We start from the raw sequence: 19,750 nt of genomic DNA on the forward strand, positions 1-19,750 counted from the left end.
AAAAGAGAGAGAGAGAGAAAGAAAGAGAGAGAGAGAGAGAGAGAGAGAGACAGAGAGACAGAAGAGAAGAGAAGAGAAGAGAAGAGAAGAGAAGAGAAGAGAAGAGAAGAGAAGAGAAGAGACGGCTCCTATCTCATGCTCAAGTTAGCTATTTCTGGAGTCAGATCAAAGCCTAGTTCCACAATTTATCAGCCACATGATTTTGGCCCTATTACATAGACCCTCTGAGACTCAGTCTCCTCATCTGTAAAATGAGGCTATCTTGTTCTAGTGATTGAGACATCTAGCAGAGTGTCTAGTATGTGGTAGATGCTCAATAGGTAGTATTTGTTAATATTAGGTTTTATATTCTGCTGCCATTTTTATTCTTTATTAAAGCCAAACTCATTATTTCTCCCCTCAAACTCATATATCTTTTATAAGTTTCCCAGTCAGATAAATAATACCAAAGCTTCTAGTTTACCACATTCACGTCCCTGGGATCATCTTTCATCCCTCCACAAGTACCAGGTCCCTGCTACTCTGCAACAGCTCTCTACTGCATCCTTCATCTTCAGTCCTCTAATGTAAGATTATTATTTATTGAACACTTACAGGCTGTACCCCAATGTTGGATGTTCACAGCTTTGTATAACCAGCTATCTCAAAAGCGTATGTCACCTACTGCTTCAAAACAAACAAAAACTTCTCGTAAGTCAACCACAGTCACAGGAAACGAATTACATGAATCACCACTTTCCTGTCCTGGGCTCAATGAGCATCACCCTCCAGCCTCTCTCTATCAAGCTGTACAAGCCCACTTTCCTCAAGTTCTAATTGAATGTCTTTATTTCAACCCCATTCAATTATCCTTGCCTTGTTGTAAGCATGACCTTTTCGGGTTTTTGCTAAGAAAACCATGCTATAAAACATGCCTATCTCATAGGCACTTTAAAACAGACACACAAGGCTGGGTGCGGTGGTTCACGCCTGTAGTCCCAGCACTTCGGGAGGCGGAGGTGGGCAGATCACTTGAGGTCAGGAGTCTGAGACCAGCCTGGCCAATGTAATGAAACCCCATCTCTAGTAAAAATACAAAAATTAGCCGGGCATGGTGGTGCATGCCTGTAGTCCCAGATACTCGGGAGACTGAGGCACGAGAATCGCTTGAACCCATGAGGTGGAGGTTGCAGTCAGCCGAGATCACACCACTGCACTCCAGCCTGAGTGAGAGAGAGACTTCGTCTAGGGGGAGGAGGGGGGAACAGAAATATGCATACAAATAAAAAGATAATTAACTATGCATATCTGCAGGGTAAAGGTCCAAACCAGAATATCTTTTTTTTTTTTTTTTTTTTTTTTGCGACAGAGTCTCTCTCTGTTGCCCAGGCTGGAGTGCAGTGGTGTGATCTTGGCTCTCTGCAACCTCCACCTCCCAGGTTCAAGTGATTCTCCTGCCTCGGCCTCCTGAGTAGCTGGGACTAAAGGCATGCGCCCCCATGCCCGGCTAATTTTTGTATTTTTAGTAGAGACTGCGTTTTACCACGTTGGCCAGGCTGGTCTTCAACTCCTGACCTCAGGTGATCTGCCCACCTTGGCCTCCCAACATGCTGGGATTACAGGTGTGAGCCACTGTGCCCGGCCTAGAACAGCTTTCAAATGTGAGTAGTCATAATGAGTCCTAAAAAGAAGCTTAGTCACTGCTAAGAGATTTCATATGCATGTCAATGTATATATATAACTTATTATATATACAATAAATACATACAGCTTAATTTTGTTTAGCTGTCAAAAAAATCGTACGAGCTATATTTTTGCTTTGAAATTGAGCAGCATTAATTTCAGTAAATTAGGAAGTATAACCTCTGGTCTGGATCAGCCCAACATCATATTCTATGCACAAAAGACAAAATACACATATTTGTCAGCATGACCTCTCAATTACTGCGACAGTACACAGATTAAAACAGTGACTTTCTTCTATACTTGTACAAATATAAAACATGCTAAGAATTATTTATTTATATATACACCCACAGTCAACCTTTTCAACCAGATACCCAATTTATGCATAAACAGTCACACAGACCTGACTTAGACATTTTTATAAACATTTCACTAAATTTTTAAAGGTATGCAAAATATATTGGCCTGATTATATATAAGTACAATCAGGAAGATTATATACATTTTTAATTATAATATGAGTTTCATAATAATCTGCTGTTTGACCCTAAAGCGTCAATCTTACCAGAAGCATCAAATTCTCTATTTTTGGATAATGGGATAATGGGGTATAGATTTGAAGGTCTGATTTTAGCTGGGAAAAGGATATACTATCTATAACAAGCCTAATGACTAAACAGCTGCAGATTCTAAAAAAGAGTTTTATAATACTCTGAGATAGGCACTAATTTATGCTTTAAATTTTCCATCCAGTGATATCTTTTTAGACACATGCAAGGAGAAATCATCAACACTTAAAGAGCTGGTGTATGACCTCATGTAGCGAAGGACAGCAAAGAGAGAAATGTTTTAGATGTATCTTATTTGCAGCAATCTCACAGGCTTTTTTTTTTTTTTTTTTAAGTATCTATTCTTCTCTCTTCAGACAGACCATAAGCCATATAAAGGCAAGAAAAGTATGGTTTATTTATCCTTGTAATTCAAAGTGCCCTATACACAGTAACTAAAAATCAGAGTTCACATTTAGAGTTGGTTTCCTAAGAGCAGAGATATCCATTCTCATCCACTTTCACACTGGGTCCATCCTGCTGGCACTAACAGTGTGTGTTTCCAGAGCCAGGTATACGAAACAACCATTTTAACAAATGAGTAAATACAAAGATAAAAACAATATATTTAAATAATAAACTATTTTTATATAAAAGGCAGAGGGAGAGCTTAAAGTTACAAGGAAGTATAGAGAAAAAGGTCACAGGTTGAAGTAGGACAATGACTAGGAGAAAACATTTGGACTCTGTACATGATGTGTAATAGATATCAGATATACGTATATGTATAATATATGTATGCATATGTGTATGTACATATGTAAGGTATGTATATATCTCATACATCTTTGAGTTTTAAAACCCAAGATTAGAAGAACTGAAGCTTCCATTTGCAATGTTGCATAAACAGAGCCATTGTATAAAAGGAGGTTTTATGTTCGGGAAAAAGTCAAATTTAACTTGGAAACTAATAAGCTATTTCTCCCAAGTAATATCCACCCAGGAATTTTTTTTAAGCTTCAGAAACTTATAACTAAAGGCAAGTTATTAAAAGTATAGCATTTAGCATTTCATTAGGGAGCTTTTCATTTGTTTAATTTCAAACTACAATAACATTTCTTAACAAGGTGTTCAAGGTGCTAAATTTATTATATTTATTGTTTTAAATTTTTAATCATCCTTAATCAAGAACCAATAGTATTCAAACTATTTTTGAAAATGTAATGGTAAAGAGATCTTCAGATAACTATTATTAACATAAAATAGTTCAAACACCCAATTTCAAGAAGAATACAAAAGCCATTGCATGGAAGTAAGAGATCTGTGATCTAAACACAAAAATATATTAACTGTCACGAAGGCTTAAATCCAAAAGGCAGGTAGTATTTTGTACAATAGGAAAGGAAAAACAAATATAAGAGTATCATCTTTATTTATTTGTGTATTTACATATATACACACACATATATTATTTTCAATAGATGACAGATTCGGGAGTTTAAATGTTTTGGGTTAAATTGCTAAAATCATCACAGACATAAATTATATCATTCTAAAATATCACGAAAAAACTTAAAACCTTGGTCTTAACAAATTATATGCAAATGAAGCCAAATACTCAGACTAGGTATGCCATAATAGAAAAATATTTAAACTAATGTTTGTTACAGTTTCAACACTTGCCATCTGAAAGTTACTCTCCTAGTAAAACATGCTTACCACTGAACAACAGCTATGGAAACTTCAAATAACTTATCTGAATAATTTGCGATTATTATCATAGTAAAATAATTTCCAGTAAGGTTCATTTCACAGCTGTTCAAGGGTAATCAACTATAGCCAGTAATCATAATCTACACTATTATCCTAAGTCCTAGCTCATATCTAAACACTTACCTTATTACCCTTCAAAATCTGGATTCAAATGCATCAAGCAATCTAAGTTAATAGGTCTACACGAAAAAAAAAAAACAAAAAACTTCTCTTTGCTCATAAGTACTTCAACATAAATTAAATCTGTCACTGCCCTGCTTTCTTCTTCCCATCCCACCACCTTTTCTCTTTTCCCATTAGGCAGCTTTTCACTTTATACAGTCATGCATCACTTAATGACAAGAATACATTCTGAAAAATAGGTCATTAGGTGATTTTATCACTGCGCAAACACCATAGAGTATACTTACACAAACCTAGATGGTATAGCTTACTACACATCTAGGCTACATGGTATGGCCTACTGTTCCAAGGCTACAAACCTGTATAGCATGTTACCTTACTGAGTACCATAGTCAATGACAAGTATTTGTGTATCTGAACATGTTTTTTATCTAAACGAAAAATACCATATCTTTAATCTTACAGGACCACCATCGTACATGCTGTCCACTGTTGACCTAAATGTCATTATGAGGTGCATGGCATAGGTCAATTGAAAAAAAAAAGAATAGCACGTGATTGCTAAGAACTAAGGACTACCCAACCATGATCAAGCTTATCTAAAAGTAGTCTCTTTCTGGCAGCATTCACATATTAATTCCACTTCATTAAACAACATCATCATAACCAGAGTTTTAATTACAGGTTGAGCATCCCTAATTCAAAAATCCAAAATGCTCCAAAATACAAAACTTTGAGTACTGATATGATGCCACAAGTGGAAAATTCCACATATAAGTGTTTAAACTTTGTTTTAGGCAAAAATTTAAAATATTGTATAAAATTACCTTCAAGCTATATGTAGTAAGTATATATGAAACATAAATGTCTAGCCTTGGGTCCCATCCCCAAGGTATCTCATTATATATATGGAAATATTCCAAAATCCGAAAAAATCCAAAACATTTCTGGTCTCAAGCATTTCAGATAAGGAATGCTTAACCTGTACATGCCCACATGCACAGAGCACTACATTAGCTTCAAAACAGTTAAACATATACAGATATTTCTTTTTAAAAATAATGTACTTGCCTTGTGTCTGCATTTAAGTACAACTCCATAGGCTCCTATAATAAAAAGAAGTAAGCAATCAAGGGCATGCATACAAACTACAGGTCTTGAAGAAATCAAAGCTCTGCTATATTGACATTGCTTCTCAGTGTTATAATAATGACCACTAAAGTGACAAGATTCTATAGTGATAATGCAATAATGAGCCACATACAAATGGAACATACTTTATTATACATTTATTATAAAGAGTATAGACAAGTCATTTCCTCCAACAAGTATTTTTAAATGTTTCTTTTTAAAGAAAATTTCACTGGCAATATGTTTAAATGTAGGCTTACACATTTATGAAGACAAGATTTGCTCTCAAGAACTTGGAGAATAAATGAAAATTAACTCAGAAAATTCTATGGAACTTAAAACTTAAGAGCTAGGCCAGGCACAGTGGCTCACGCCTGTAATCCCAGCACTTTGGGAGGCCGAGGCTGGCAGATCACCTGAGTTCAGTTCGGGACCAGCCCGGCCAACATGGCGAAAACCCATCTCTACTAAAAATACAAAAATTAGCTGGGTATAGTTGCAGGTGCCTATAATCTCAGCTAATCAGGAGGCTGAGGCAGGAGAATTGTTTGAACCCAGGAGGCAGAGGTTGCAGTGAGCCTAGATCGCACCACTGCACTCCAGCCTGGGCGCGAAAACAAACAAAAAAAACCTTAAGCGCTAATGACATCCCAATAGTAAGCTCAAGCACAGAGCCCACCAAATACACTATCTGTTCTAGAAGACATTAAAATCTTCCTCTAGGATATTGAAATGCCCCTCTTCTTTTTTTGTTTTGTTTTGTTTTTTAAGTTTTTTTGTAGAGACATGGTCTCATTATGTTGCCCAGGCTGGTCTCAAACTCCTGGCCTCAAGCGATCCTCCCACCTCAGCATCCCAAAGTGCTGTGATTACAGGCATGCACCACCACACCCAGCTGAATGTCTCTCCTGACCAGCAAGGTAGTCCAGGCCTCAGTATTCCAATTAATAGCTGGTAGGATTTGCTACCTTTTGCCATAAATACTCAGTTCATGCACAAAGGCCACAAGCACTCCCACCGTCTTTGGTGTATTTCAACAAGTAACCACCTTTGGGGTTACTTATCCTATTATCTAGGCAATAAACTTCTTCCTTAGAAGTAGAACAGAGTTGATAGCGAGGTACCCAGGAAACTGAGGTTAAAATTATATTGTGAAAAATCTAATTAAGAGAATCAAAATGTCATGAATGATAGCTGAGCTTTACAGAAACATCAAGAACATTAACATTAGCAGACTGGCAAGCCTGCATTCATCTATGAGAAGGGGGCTTCAGGGATACAAAATTAGGAAATGTGTCTTCAACAGAGTCTACGGGACCTGAACAAGTCTCCCTCACTTTGGTAGAGATGGATGAATCCTATTATCACAGTTAGCACAGAACCAGCCATTACAACCATCTAACTTAACTTCACAATTGCCAGGCAATTGTTCAATTCTCTGTCTGTCAGTTTTTCTATGGGGTGAAAAATACCCTGTCTAAACTACAAGAATGTAGAGTGTGCTTGACAGGTTTTTTTGTTTGTTTGTTTTTGTTTGTTTGTTTGAGACAGAGTCTCGCTCTCTCACCAGGCTGGAGTGCAGTGGCACAAGCTCACTCACTGCAACCTCTGCCTCCTGGGTTCAAGCAATTCTCCTGCCTCAGCCTCCTGAGTAGCTGGGACTACAGGTGCCCACCACCACAGCCAGCTAATTTTTGTATTTTTAGTAGAGAGAGGGTTTCACCATGTTGGCCAGGATGGTCTGGATCTCTTGACCTTGTGATCCACCACCTCAGCTTCCCAAAGTGCTGGGATTATAGGCACGAGCCACCGTGCCTGGTGAAAGATTTTTATATACTTTATATGTATATCTTAGCCAAAAAAATATGTGAAGTGATTTCCAAAGAAAGAAACATACAGCAATGGTGGTTCTGATTACAACTTAAAGTAACAGATTCTGAGATATATATATCAGAGATATATATATATCAGTCTGGTAATTTTGAGCCAGTCCCAAAGAAGATGATCACCTATGGCTATACTGAGAAAAACTAGTTATGATCCAGAAAAACTTAGGCCCAGAATCTGGAACATTCTAATCTTGTTACACCCTATGTGCTAGCCTTCTCCAGTCAGCAGCTTTATTGCATCGGTCTCTAATTCTAATACTTTTGAAAAATAAAACAGGCTATTCCAGAACAGATGGTAGGCAAGACACTGAGAATGAGTTTTTACATAACATCGATGAAGAAATGGAAGAGGAGTTGACTAGTGAAGGAACAAAGATCTATTTGTTTTGTATGGTTTGAACTTCAGATCTTGAAACAAGCATCCAATGATTAAACTTTTTATTTTAATTGTTTCTATGTATTTGAAAAGGATTTGCCAACTTAAAAACAGCTTTGCTGTTCACATAGGTAAACTTTTTTACAGTCCTTTAGGAATTCAAAGTTTATTTGAAAATTCTGAAATATGAAATTTTTGTAACATATGCTTTAAAGATATAAATGCTAAGAAACCATAATTACAATCACTTATCCTCTGTTAACGGAATCATTTATCAAAATTTCCAAAGTTATCTTTAAGTCTAGAGCAAAAACTAATCAAGAAAAATCAGAAGAAATGATTTTTTTTTAGGAGTCGGTTTATACAAAATGACATCATATTTCATCAAATCGATGGTATATCATTGGTCATGAGCATTATTTTATGTACTACTAGGAAAGGAAGAGCTGCCAATTAAACTGTGACATCATACTGATTATAAGATCCCCCCTGATTTCAGAGATAAAATTGTGTGCCTCAGAATTTACAAAACACAGTCTCTCATTTTCAAAGAAACAGAAGTCACTTATTTGTTTATTTACCAGGTATTAAGTACAATTTACCCAACATGGTGAAACCCAGTCTATACTGAAAATACAAAAATCAGCTGGGCACAGTGGCTCACGCCTGTAATCTCAGGAGGCTGAGGCAGGAGAATCGCTTGAACCCAGGAGGCAGAGGCTACAGTGAGCCGAGATTGTGCCACTGCACTCCAGCCTGGGTAACAGTTGAGACTCTGTATCGAATGAATGAACGAATGAATGAAATTTAAGTTATTCAAAATAAGCCTAGCTGATATAAAAATAAAATGTAACCAAGAAAAAAATGCAGACTAAGGAATTCATGATTGCTAAAAAGAATGAAGGCAGTCAAGATTGTTGTAATACTGCGGCTCTTTTTAAAATAAAAGGGAAAAAAAAATCTTTGATTTATTAAACTTTAAAAGGTTTTAAAATGTTATTAATTTTTTATTGGAGAGACCCAAATTGTTTAAGAGTAATTTTATTTTTAATATTTTACTCTTAGACACACATGTGAATTGATACAGGCTAAATTAACAGGATCCGATTAGTAACTTTTCGGGGGTAGGAATAACTAACTGTTCATTGTTCAAAACTCAAGGAATGCAAAAATTCCAACTTACCTTCACCTACAACCCCAAGGATCTCAAATTTATTCATCACATTACCAATGTTAGGAATCTTCATGAAGACAAACTCCTCTTTTGATGCAAGCCACAAAACATGGCACCAAAAGAACTCAGAAAGCTGCGCGGTAAGAACAAAAACCTTCTGAAGGAAGAAATTCTCACTGGCTGGTGGGAACTTTCACATACTTGTTGCAATCATGAAGTATTAAAGGATTCCCTGAAAAAAACAAACACAATTAAAAGCTGTAAATTTTATATTTGCAGTACTCTAATAACCAATCTTACCTTTTTGTATAGTTACTTTTCAATCCATTTTAATGTTTTATACACTTAAAATGAAGAAGAAACCAACAGTAACAGGAGCAAAGAACCCAAAATGGAACGAATACAAACAAACAAATGAACCTCTCTGTATCTGAAATGAATAATACAACCACACTTTAGGGGACAAGGACAAATGAATTAACCATAGGTAACTTCTGAAAACAGCATTTTCACTATCTACTCTCCTAAAGCTAAAAACAAAAAGAATTACAAACAAATACTATACTCTACTTAGATACCTGCTTTTATACAGTGACATGAAACTTGTTTGTGTGTGTTCTAAGATAGGGCAAATAGGTGAATATACTGACCTTGGTTTCTTAATTCTCATAAAAGGGAGTAACAAATATAAAAAGGGAGAAGGCTTGGAGATGGCGTTAACAATATAAGCTCAGTTTTTAATACACAGGGGTACAGACAGATATAAAGGTGTTTGTGTAAATGTGCACTCACATACATATATTTCCTAGCTCTGTCTGCTGAGAAGGCCTAGAAGCAATGACACCCCTATAGCTATGAACACAGCTGGGGCTCTAATAACAGGAACTAGAGTTCCTTGAAGAAAAGGCCGATTCCAAGGGTGGGGTAGGAGAAGTACCATAGGAGCCTAGGGTATATTTTTGTGGTGCCAGAAAGTAAGGAAAAGCTCAAAGAATGATAGGGGTACCTCAAAAGGACACAGGAGTCAGACTGATGTGACTCCCACTGGCCTAATCGGGAATATTTGAGCAACAAAGTAAATAAGCACAGTAACAGATTATAACCCATAAAATTTTTTTGAAAAGTCCTTACTGACATAAATAAATAAATAAGGGAGAAGAGAAAGCTCTTTTGCGAAGTATAATTCCAAATAATAAATGTAGTGATAAAATTAGAAAATCGCCATTTGGCAATCACTCTGATAATAATTATTTCAAGCAAGTATGATCAATATATGCTAAAACTAGCGGTTGAAAATTTGATGGAAAACAGGATATTATCTAATCTCAAAGTATCTCCCCACAAGATACCTATTAATTACAAGAAGAAAAATAGTAATTTTATACTGAAGAATCCTGCCAGATACCACCTTAATTAAGTGATCAAGTTAACATCATCAATAAGGGGACAAACCAACATTATATGTCCCCTGATAGGATGCATCACATCACCACCTCTGTGGCATTCGTGCCAGAAATGCAAAACCTGCATCTAACCACAAGTAGCAAGAGACAAGCCCAAACTGAGGGACATTTTACTAAATAACTGGCCTGTATTCTTTTAAAATGTCAAGGTCATGAAAGACAAGAAACAACTGAATAACAAGAAGTGACTATTCCAGATTAAAGAAGATTAAGAGATATGACAATGAAATACAATGCATGATCCTGGATTACATCCTGAACAAGAAAAAGCTTTTGTTCTTTTTTTGCTATAAAGAACAATTGATACAATTCAAATGTTCACAGATTATAGTACTGTTGTCAGTGGTTTTCTAATTTTCATATTAGTACTTCGGTTACATAAAACAGTGCTCTTGTTTTTAAGAAACAGCACTAAAGTTTTTAAAGGGGCATCATGTTTACAACTTAAATCATTGAGAAAAATTACAAGTGTGTATGGGAAAAGAGAAAAAAAGACAGAAAGAATGATAAAGCAAATATGATAAAATGTTAACACTTGGAAAATCTAGGTCAAGGGTATAGAAAGTAGGAAATTCTTTGCACTATTTTTGCAATTTTTCTCTAAATCTGAAATACTTTCAAAATAAGCTTTGTTTCAAAAAGCTTATCCTATTTCTAAGAATAATAACAGTGGTACCAACACAAAATATTGTTTTAAAAGCAAGAAATAAATCTAAACAAGAAGTTCCTTACTGCCTATAAAATCTGAAACTTTTAACAAGAATACCCCATGCGATGTGGATAAGCATTGTCAAGAAGTGCCCTTTCATACACTGATGGTAGAAATGTAAATTGGTGCAAGTTTTCTAAAAAGCAATATATACATTATTAGGTGATTTTAAAATGTGCATATCCTGATAAGGGCATCTGACAAAAATCTACAACAAACATCATTCTTAAATGTGAAATAGTAGATACAGTCCCTTTAAAACTTAAGAACATGTGCCAGGCACAGTGGTTCATGCATATAATCCCAGCACTTCAGGAAGCCAAGGCAGAAGGATCGCTTGAGCCCAGCCTGAGCAACACAGGGAGACCCAGTCTCTACAAAAACAAAAAACAAACAAACAAAAACAAAAACAAAAAACCTAGACTGGCGGGCATGGTTGTGGGAGGCTGAGATGGGAGGATCACTTGAGCCCAGGAGGTCGAGGCTGCAGTGAGCCTTGATTGCGCCACCAGACACCAGCCTGGGCAACAGTGTGAGACTCTGTCTCTAACCAACAAACAAAAACATGACAGGGAGTTCTACTATTAATACTTATCAACATTAGTATTAAACATCCTAGCCAGGCACAGTGGCTCATGTCCATAATTCCAGCACTTTGGGAGGCTGAGGTGGATGGATCACTCACACTCAGGAATTCAAGACCAGCCTAGAAAATGTGGTGAAACCCTGTCTCTAGAAAAACAACAAAAATTAGCCGGGTGTGGTGGTGCATGCCTGTAGTACCAGCTACTCTCAGAGGGTGAGGTGGGAGGATTGCTTGAGCCCAGGAGGACGAAGCTGTGGTGAGCCGTGATCACACCACTGCACTCCACCCTGGGTGACACTGCAAGTCCCTGTCTCAAAAACAAAAACAAAAACATCCTCACGGGTTATAGGTGGTTTAGTAAAATAAGAAACAATAAATGAATAAAATGTATGATTGAAAAGAGGGAAATGAAAACAGAATTTGCAGATACTACCTCACAGAAAATTCAGAAGAATTCATAAATTATTGGAATTATTAGTGTTTGGCAAAGTAGCTGAACATAAGCTTAATACACAAATATCAGTTGCATTTGTAAAGATCATTTGTAAGAAATAGAAAAAGCAATTTTTAAATATCACATTTATGGGTGGGGCACAGTGGCTCACGCCTGTAATCCCAGCACTTTGGGAGGCCAAGGCAAACAGATTGCTTGAGCTCACGAGTTCAAGACCAGACTGGGCAACATGGCGAAATCCAGCCTCAACAAAATATACAAAAATTAGCTGTGTGTGGCAGAGCATGCCTCTAGTCCCAGCTACTCCAGAGGCTGAGATGGGAGGATGGTTTGAGCTTGGGAAGCGGAGGCTGCAGTGAGCCAAGATTGTCCCATTGCACTCTAGCCTGCACAATAGAGCCAGACCTTGTCTCAAACAAAAACAAAAACAAACCACATTTACGATAATTTTAAAAAGCACTTAAGATTTAACAAAAGATATTCAAAACCACTTTTCAAATATATATGTAACTTTACTCAAAGACATTAAAAAACACCTAAACAAGTTATCCAAATTTTACAGCTAGGAAGATTCAAAACTATAAAGGTATCAATTCTTTCCATATTGATCTATACAGTCAATGCAATTCCAATCACAACCCCAACAAGGTTTTCTAAAGAATTAAGACAAGCTGATTTTAAAATATATATGGAAGGGCAGAGTTCCAAGTAGAAGCAACACCCTCCTACTACAAGTATGAGCAGCAAAGAATAAGAAAAAGAAAAGAGTAAGAAAGATAAGAAAAGTTACAAGAGCACTAGGCTTTGAGGGTAGGATCTGGCAGGATGCCCTACTGAATATGTTGAGGATTATAATAAAGTGAGGGAAATTAAGAAAGGGTGGTTCTGGCACAGACTAACTTAGCCAATAGAACAGATGTGAGAGCCCAGAATAGACCATACTTCAGCATCCCTACAGATTCCTACAGACCTTACAGAAGTCAGAGTAACTCTTGAAGAAGATAAGTCAGACCATGTCACTTCTCATTCAAAACCCTCTAATGGCCTCCCATATCATTAAGAGTGAAAACCAAAATCCACATGACTCACAGGCCTTGACCTCCCCTCCTCTGATATCATCTCCTACTAGTCTCTCCCTTGACTAGCTTCACTCCAGCTACACTGACCTCCTTTTGCTATACTTATTTTAGAAAACTTGAGTTCAGTGAAATCAAACATTTTTTAAGGATTACTCTGACATTTAGAGAAAAAGATGTCACAATTTGAGAAGAAATAAATATTTATTCATTCATTAAGCAAATAATTACTGACTGCCTCCCATGTTTTCAGGATAAGACACACAGCACAGTGGTAAACAAGACAGGCAAGGTCCTTACCCTCATGGAACTTTACATTTTGCTGGTGGAAAAAAAATACGAGACTATTATCTTGCATTTTGTTATGAAAGAGGGGAAAAGAATGATTACTCAGACAGAGAGGGCTTCTCTAAAAAGGTAACATTTGAGCTGAGATGGCAATGGCAAGGAGCCAGCTATATGAGGATCTACATCAGTCACATCCCTGGTAAAAGATTCTCAGAGCATTTCTGAAAACGAACCATTCTTTCATTTTCTATGGCTGGTTTGAAAGAACACCCAGGAAATATTTACATATTCTACTCTCTGCCAATAATGGTATGGTTCATTTCAAAGGAAACTTGAGATAAAAATTAATCATTCTCACTGAGAAGACCCAAAAAGTTATGTATGTAAGTATTGTAAAGAACATTTGTGGCCGGGCGTGGTGGCTCATGCCTGTAATCCCAGCACTTTAGGAGGCCAAGGCAGGTAGATGACCTGAGGTCAGGAGTCTGAGACCAACCGGACCAATATGGTGAAACCCGATCTCTACTAAAAATACAAAAATTAGCCAGGTATGGTGGTGTGCGCCTATAGTGCCAGCTACTTGGGAGGCTGAGACAAGAGAACTGCTTGAACCCGGAAGGCGGAGGTTGCAGTAAGCCGAGATCTTACCACTGCACCCCAGCCTGAGCGACACAGCAAGACTCTGTCTCAAAAAAAATAAAAATTTAAAATTAAAAAAAAAAAAAAAAATTTGGTCTCACTATTCTTTGTGGCAGTCAAAACTGAGTAATAAAAACTGGGAATCAGGCCAGGCGCAGAGGCTCACGCCTGTAATCCCAGCACTTTGGGAGGCTGAGGCGGGTGAATAACCCGAGGTCAGGAGTTCAAGACCAGCCTGGCCAACATGGAGAAACTCCATCTCTACTAAAAATACAAAACTTAGCCAGGTGTGGTGGCAGGCGCCTGTAATCTCAGCTACTTGGGAGACTGAGACAGGAAAATCACTTGAACCCAGGAGACGGAAGTTGCAGTGAGCTGAGATCTTGCCATTGTACTCCAGCCTGGGTGACAAGAGTGAAAACTCCACCTCAAAAAAACAAAAAAAAACTGGAAATCAGAATGTGAGTAGGGCTGGGCACAGTGGCTCACGCCTATAATCCTAGCACTTTGGGAGGCTGAGGCAGGCAGACTGTCTGAGGTCAGGAGTTAGAGACCAACCTGGCCAACATGGTGAAACCCCATCTCTAGAAAAAATACCAAAAAAGTAGCCGGATGTGGTGGTGGGTGTCTGTAGTCTCAGCTACACAGGAGGCTAAGGCACGAGAATTGCTTGAGCTTGGGAGGTGATGGTTGCAGTGAGCCAAGATCACGTCACTGCACTCTAGCCTGGGCGACAGAACAAGACTCGGTCTCAAAAAAAAAAAAAAAAAAAAAAAAAAAATTATGTGAGTGGATACATATCTTGGATGTCAAGAATGGTCTTTTAAATACCAGTATTCATACTGAGGAAAAAAAATTATGTCATATTGGATTTAGCTGCAATTTTATATATTTTATATGAATATAGCTGATTAACCTTTTTTTTTTTTTTTTTTTTTTAAGGCATAAAAACTGAAACACTTTAGCTCTGGTGATGGCAAAATACGTATCTTGGATGAAATGTCCCTTTACAGACAAATACAAATGCTAGAGGGAATACTTTTTAGAAACATCTTAAAAGCTCCAAACACTTTTGTGAAGAATTACCTGGCTAAAATCAAAGCAAAAGAATAGAATCCAGAGAGATAATCCAAACCATCCAAAACTATTTTAGCTTTTCTGGTATTTGAAGATCCAGAAAGTGAGAGAAAAACAGGCTTGCTCTTGAAATCATTACAGATTAGGAACACAAAGTCAAGGGTGTCTCAAAATGAGAAAGTTTGTTAGCAATAACTTATTGTATATTTCAAAATATTTAAACTAAAAGAGTGGAATTGGGAGGTTCCTAACACAAAGAAATGATAAATGCTTGAAATGATAGATACCCCAATTACCTTGATCATTACACGTTGTATGCTTGTATCAAAATATAACATGTGTCCCATAAATATATACTATTATGTATCCATAATCATTTAAAATAACATTTTTATAAATAAGGAGAAAGTTTGATAAATCACCACTCGAAGCCAAAACCCCAGGATAAGAAAAAACAGAAATAAATCAGCCCTTGGACAAACTTGAACTGTAGGTTGATGTCATCTGGGTGATCTAAGCAACGCTCTGAAGGAAGATAGCATTAATGAGGCCTCACAATACTGCCACAGATAATTTCTCATTTACAAAGTGCAGTACATAATCAAAGATGGCCAAATACACAAGGTAAGATACCACGAACAAGAACCAATAGAAACAACTGAAAAAGAAAGTGACCCTCAAAGGACTTTGGGTCAGGGATAGCCTATAAATGATCAGCAATAGCCTACAAAACAACGGTAGGGTTGATGCAATAAAAACCAAAGATTGAACATTGTGACAGAACTGAAAGGTCCAAAAGGTGAAAGATCAAACTATAAAAATAAATTAGAATGCTAGATAGAGAGCATAACAAAAAAAGAGAACTAAATGAAAGAGAAAAATATTAGGATATAGAAGACATTGAACATGGTTTTAAAACTTGACCTAACGAACATATAAACTATAGCAAAGAACTGCAAAATATCTTTTTTTCCTCTCCAAGCACACATACAACATTCACAAAAACTGATCATATGCTAGGCCATAAAGCAATTCAAAATAAATTACAAGGGCCAGGCACAGTGGCTCACGCCCGTAATCCCAGTATTTTGGGAGGCTGAGGCAGGCAGATTACTTTAGGCCAGGAGTTTAAGACAAGCCTGGTTAACATAGTGAAACCCTGTTTCTACTAAAAATACAACACTTAGCCGGGTGTGATGACCACGTGCCTGTAGTCCCAGCTACTCAGGAGGCTGAGGCACAAGAATCACTTAATCCCGGTAGGGAGAGGTTGCAGTGAGCCAAATGGCACCACTGCACTCCAGCCTGAGCAACAGAGCAAAACTCCATCTCAAAAATAAATAAATAAATAATATAAATTACAAGGATTGAAGTAAAAGGATGGTCTCTTTCTACAACTAAAGTTGATCAATCACAAAAGAAATAGTTAGAAAATAATTTTTATGTTTGGAAATAAATACATTCCCAAAATAATCCGTAAATCAATCAAAGAAGAAACCATAATACACTTAACAAAAATACAAATCCATGGAAAGAAAACAATGCTTAAGGAGAATATTGAGAATCTTATATGCATACATCAGAAAATACTAAAAACTGGAAACGTATAAACTAAGCATAAAACTCAAGAGGCTAAACAAAAGAACCACAAAATGAGCCCAATGAAAATGTAAAGAAAGAAATGAGTAAGAGAAAAATTCATGAAACAGAAAACACAAGTAATAAAAAGATCGGGCCGGGAACCTACCGACCTGTGAGCTAATATATGGTGTCTTAATGTGGCTAAGCATGTGGTAAGTTGTTATGCAACAGAAAACTGATACAACAGCATTGTTCCTTTTATATACAGTTTAAAAACAGGCAAAGCTGAACTATAAAGTATATTAAGTATGTATATGTAAGTAGTAACTGTGTAAAAAAGTGATCAGGTAAGTGTTTATTGTAAAAAATCAGGATATTAATTACCTGTAAGGAGGGACTGAGATTGAGAAAAGACATGTAGCAGCCTGGCACTTTGGAAGGCTGAGGCAGAAGGATCACTTGAGCCCAGAAGTTTGAGACCAGCCTGGGCAACGTAATGAGACCCTGTCTCTACAAAAACTTTTTTTGTTTGTTTAATTAGCTGGGCGTGGTGGCGACCGCCTCTAGTCCCAGCTACTTGGGAGGCTGAGGTGGGAGGATTCCCTGAGCCTAGGTGATCACAGCTGCGGTGAGCTGTGATTGTGCACTGTGCACAGACTGTGTGACAGAGAAAGAAAGGAAAGGAAGGAAAGAAAGAAAGGAAGGAAGGAAGGGAAAGGGAAAGACAAGACAAGACGACACGACACGACACAACACAACACAATACAACACAACACAGGAGGGCTTCCTGGGGCACTATTTCTATGTCTTGAGTGATGGTTAAATAGACATTCACTTATAATTGTTCATTAGAGTATATACTTATGTTTACTGTATTTCTATGTTGTTATATTCCATTATAAAACAAGCCTTTAAGAGAATATTTCTGATAATGATTTCATATATAAATAGTTCCTTCGTCATTTATATGGTATTAAAAAATAATTTTTATCAAAGACAAAGCATTGCAAGATCACATTAAACAAGAAAGTTTAACTGTTCTCTCTCTCGGAAGTTCAAGACACAACATAACGCATTATGTTTAGTGCTGCGTATCACAACAAAACCAAAAATTCCCAATAACTGATAATCTGGATAGTAACCATTCACCTAAAACCATGCCAGATGAGGAATTGGTAAGGAAACCAGGTGAGTTTGGCCTCAGTGTGAGATGACTTGTGGGGAAAAGAAAGAGAGATCAGCCTGTTACTGTGTCTATATAGAAGGAAGTAGACATAAGAGACTCCATTTAGTTCTGTATTTGAGATACTGTTAATCTGTGACCCTACCCCCAACTTCGTCCTTGCAAGAGACCTGTGGTGTGGTGACTCAAGGTTAAAAGGATTTCGGGCTGTGCAGAATGTGATTTGTTAAACAAGAGCCTAAAGGCTGCTTGTGGTTAAAGGTCATCACCATTCTCTTAAATCTCAAGAAAGAGAAAAACATTTGTCTCCTGCCCCTCCCTGGGCAATGGTACATCTCCGGGTAAAACCCATTGTGTGCTTTGTTTACTGAGTAAGGAGAAAACCACCTTTAGGAATAAGGTGGGGCTTGCTGGAGCAATATTGCTAAAAGGTTTATGGAGATGTTCGCATACGTATCTCAAGGCACAGCATTTTCCTTTAAACTTATTCATGTTACAGGGATTTTTGTTCATATGTCTTACTGCTGATTTCCTCCCTACAATGATCCTATTTTCTAGCCACTCCCTTATCTTTTAGATGGTAAAGATAATTATCAATAAATACTAAGGGAACTCAGAGGCCGGTGCCAGTGTGGGTCCTCTGTAAGCACAGCACTGGCCCCCTGGGCCCCGCTTTTCTTTCTCTATATTTTGTCTCTGTGTCTTTATTTCTTTTCTCAAGTCTCTCGTTCCACCTAACGAGAAGCACCCACAGGTGTGGAGGGGCAGGCCACCCCTTCAATGACTGACATCCAAATGTCTGAAGACTTTGGAAAAAATGGAATAGAGCCAGTGATTTATTCCAGGGGACAGAACTAAGATCAGTGATAGAAGCAAAAAGGAGACAAATTTCAGCTCAGTAGTGATTGGACACATGTAAACCAAAAATAAAATCCTAAATTAGCCAGGGATGGTGGCGTGTATCTGCAATCCCAGCTACTCTGGAGGCTGAGGCAGGAAAATTGCTTGAACCCAGGTGACAGAGCTTACAATAAGCCAAGATCGTGCCGCTGCACTCCAGCCTGGGAAACAGAGCAAGACTTCATCTCAAAAAAAAAAAAAAAAAAAAAATCCTAATCCCCCCCAACTGACTGAACAAACTCTTTCTTGGCCAAGGGCACCCCAGAGAAACCTGAATTCCCAGGCAGGGAGAGAGGTCAGACATACCTCGTTATACTCCCTCTTTTTGGATGGCAATCATAAGACTGGCAAACCAGACTCTGGCAATAAGATACCAAATTATAAACAACACCTAAAGTCAGGCAAAGCAGGGGTTAATTCATGCCCTACAACCCATAAAGCCTCATCAGAGATGATTAACCTAGTATAAAGTATAATGTGGCTTACTTTCCAATCTGGCTGTGGTATAGCATCACACAACAAATAGCAGACCCTGAAGGCAATCAAAATATTTTACCCCAAAATGTATTTATTTGACATATTTTAAAATAACTGTCACAGGGCCAACAAATCTCCATTAATGCAGCCAGGCCTTTCCTTTCTGGGCCTTACCCCCAACAGAGGAGAGATTAACTGAGAGCCTGACACCTTTAAGGTCTGAAAAGAGACATTTACCATCTATTCTCCCTGAAGGCTGCTACCTATGAGGCTTTATCTACATAACAAGAACCTTGGCCTCCACAACACACTTAATCTTAACTCTAGCATTTCTTTCTACTGACTTCAAGTCTTTAGAAAAAGCTTAACTCTTTCAACCAACTGCCAATCAGAAAACCCTTTAAACCACCTATGATCCCCCACTACCTTGGCTGAACCAATGTACATCATCCTCCAAGTACTGACTGATGATTTAAAACATATAAAAGCAGACTGCAATCTGATCGCCTAGGGCATACTTTGTCAGGGCTCTTGAGACTGTTCCCCAGACCATGGTCACTCATACTCGTTCAGAATAAACCCTCTTTAAAATATTTTACAGAGTTTGGTTTTAACATTAACAAAATGATCAATCATCA

General features: G+C 37.6%; 1 protein-coding gene across 1 annotated transcript in view; it reads right to left on the reverse strand.

Annotated features, from left to right (window-relative positions):
• CDKL5 (cyclin dependent kinase like 5) overlaps window positions 1–19,750 on the reverse strand; it is a 228,186-nt gene that overhangs the window by 137,457 nt on the left and 70,979 nt on the right. Inside the window, exons 2-3 of the mRNA XM_023199004.1 lie at window positions 8,689–8,911; window positions 5,181–5,215 (exon numbers count right to left, since the gene is read on the reverse strand). Of these exons, the coding sequence (XP_023054772.1) occupies window positions 5,181–5,215; window positions 8,689–8,752 (99 nt within the window). The 5' untranslated portion in view covers window positions 8,753–8,911. The remainder of the gene's footprint in view (window positions 1–5,180; window positions 5,216–8,688; window positions 8,912–19,750) is intronic.

Source organism: Piliocolobus tephrosceles, chromosome Y (assembly GCF_002776525.5).
Source record: "Piliocolobus tephrosceles isolate RC106 chromosome Y, ASM277652v3, whole genome shotgun sequence".
NCBI lineage: Eukaryota > Metazoa > Chordata > Mammalia > Primates > Cercopithecidae > Piliocolobus > Piliocolobus tephrosceles.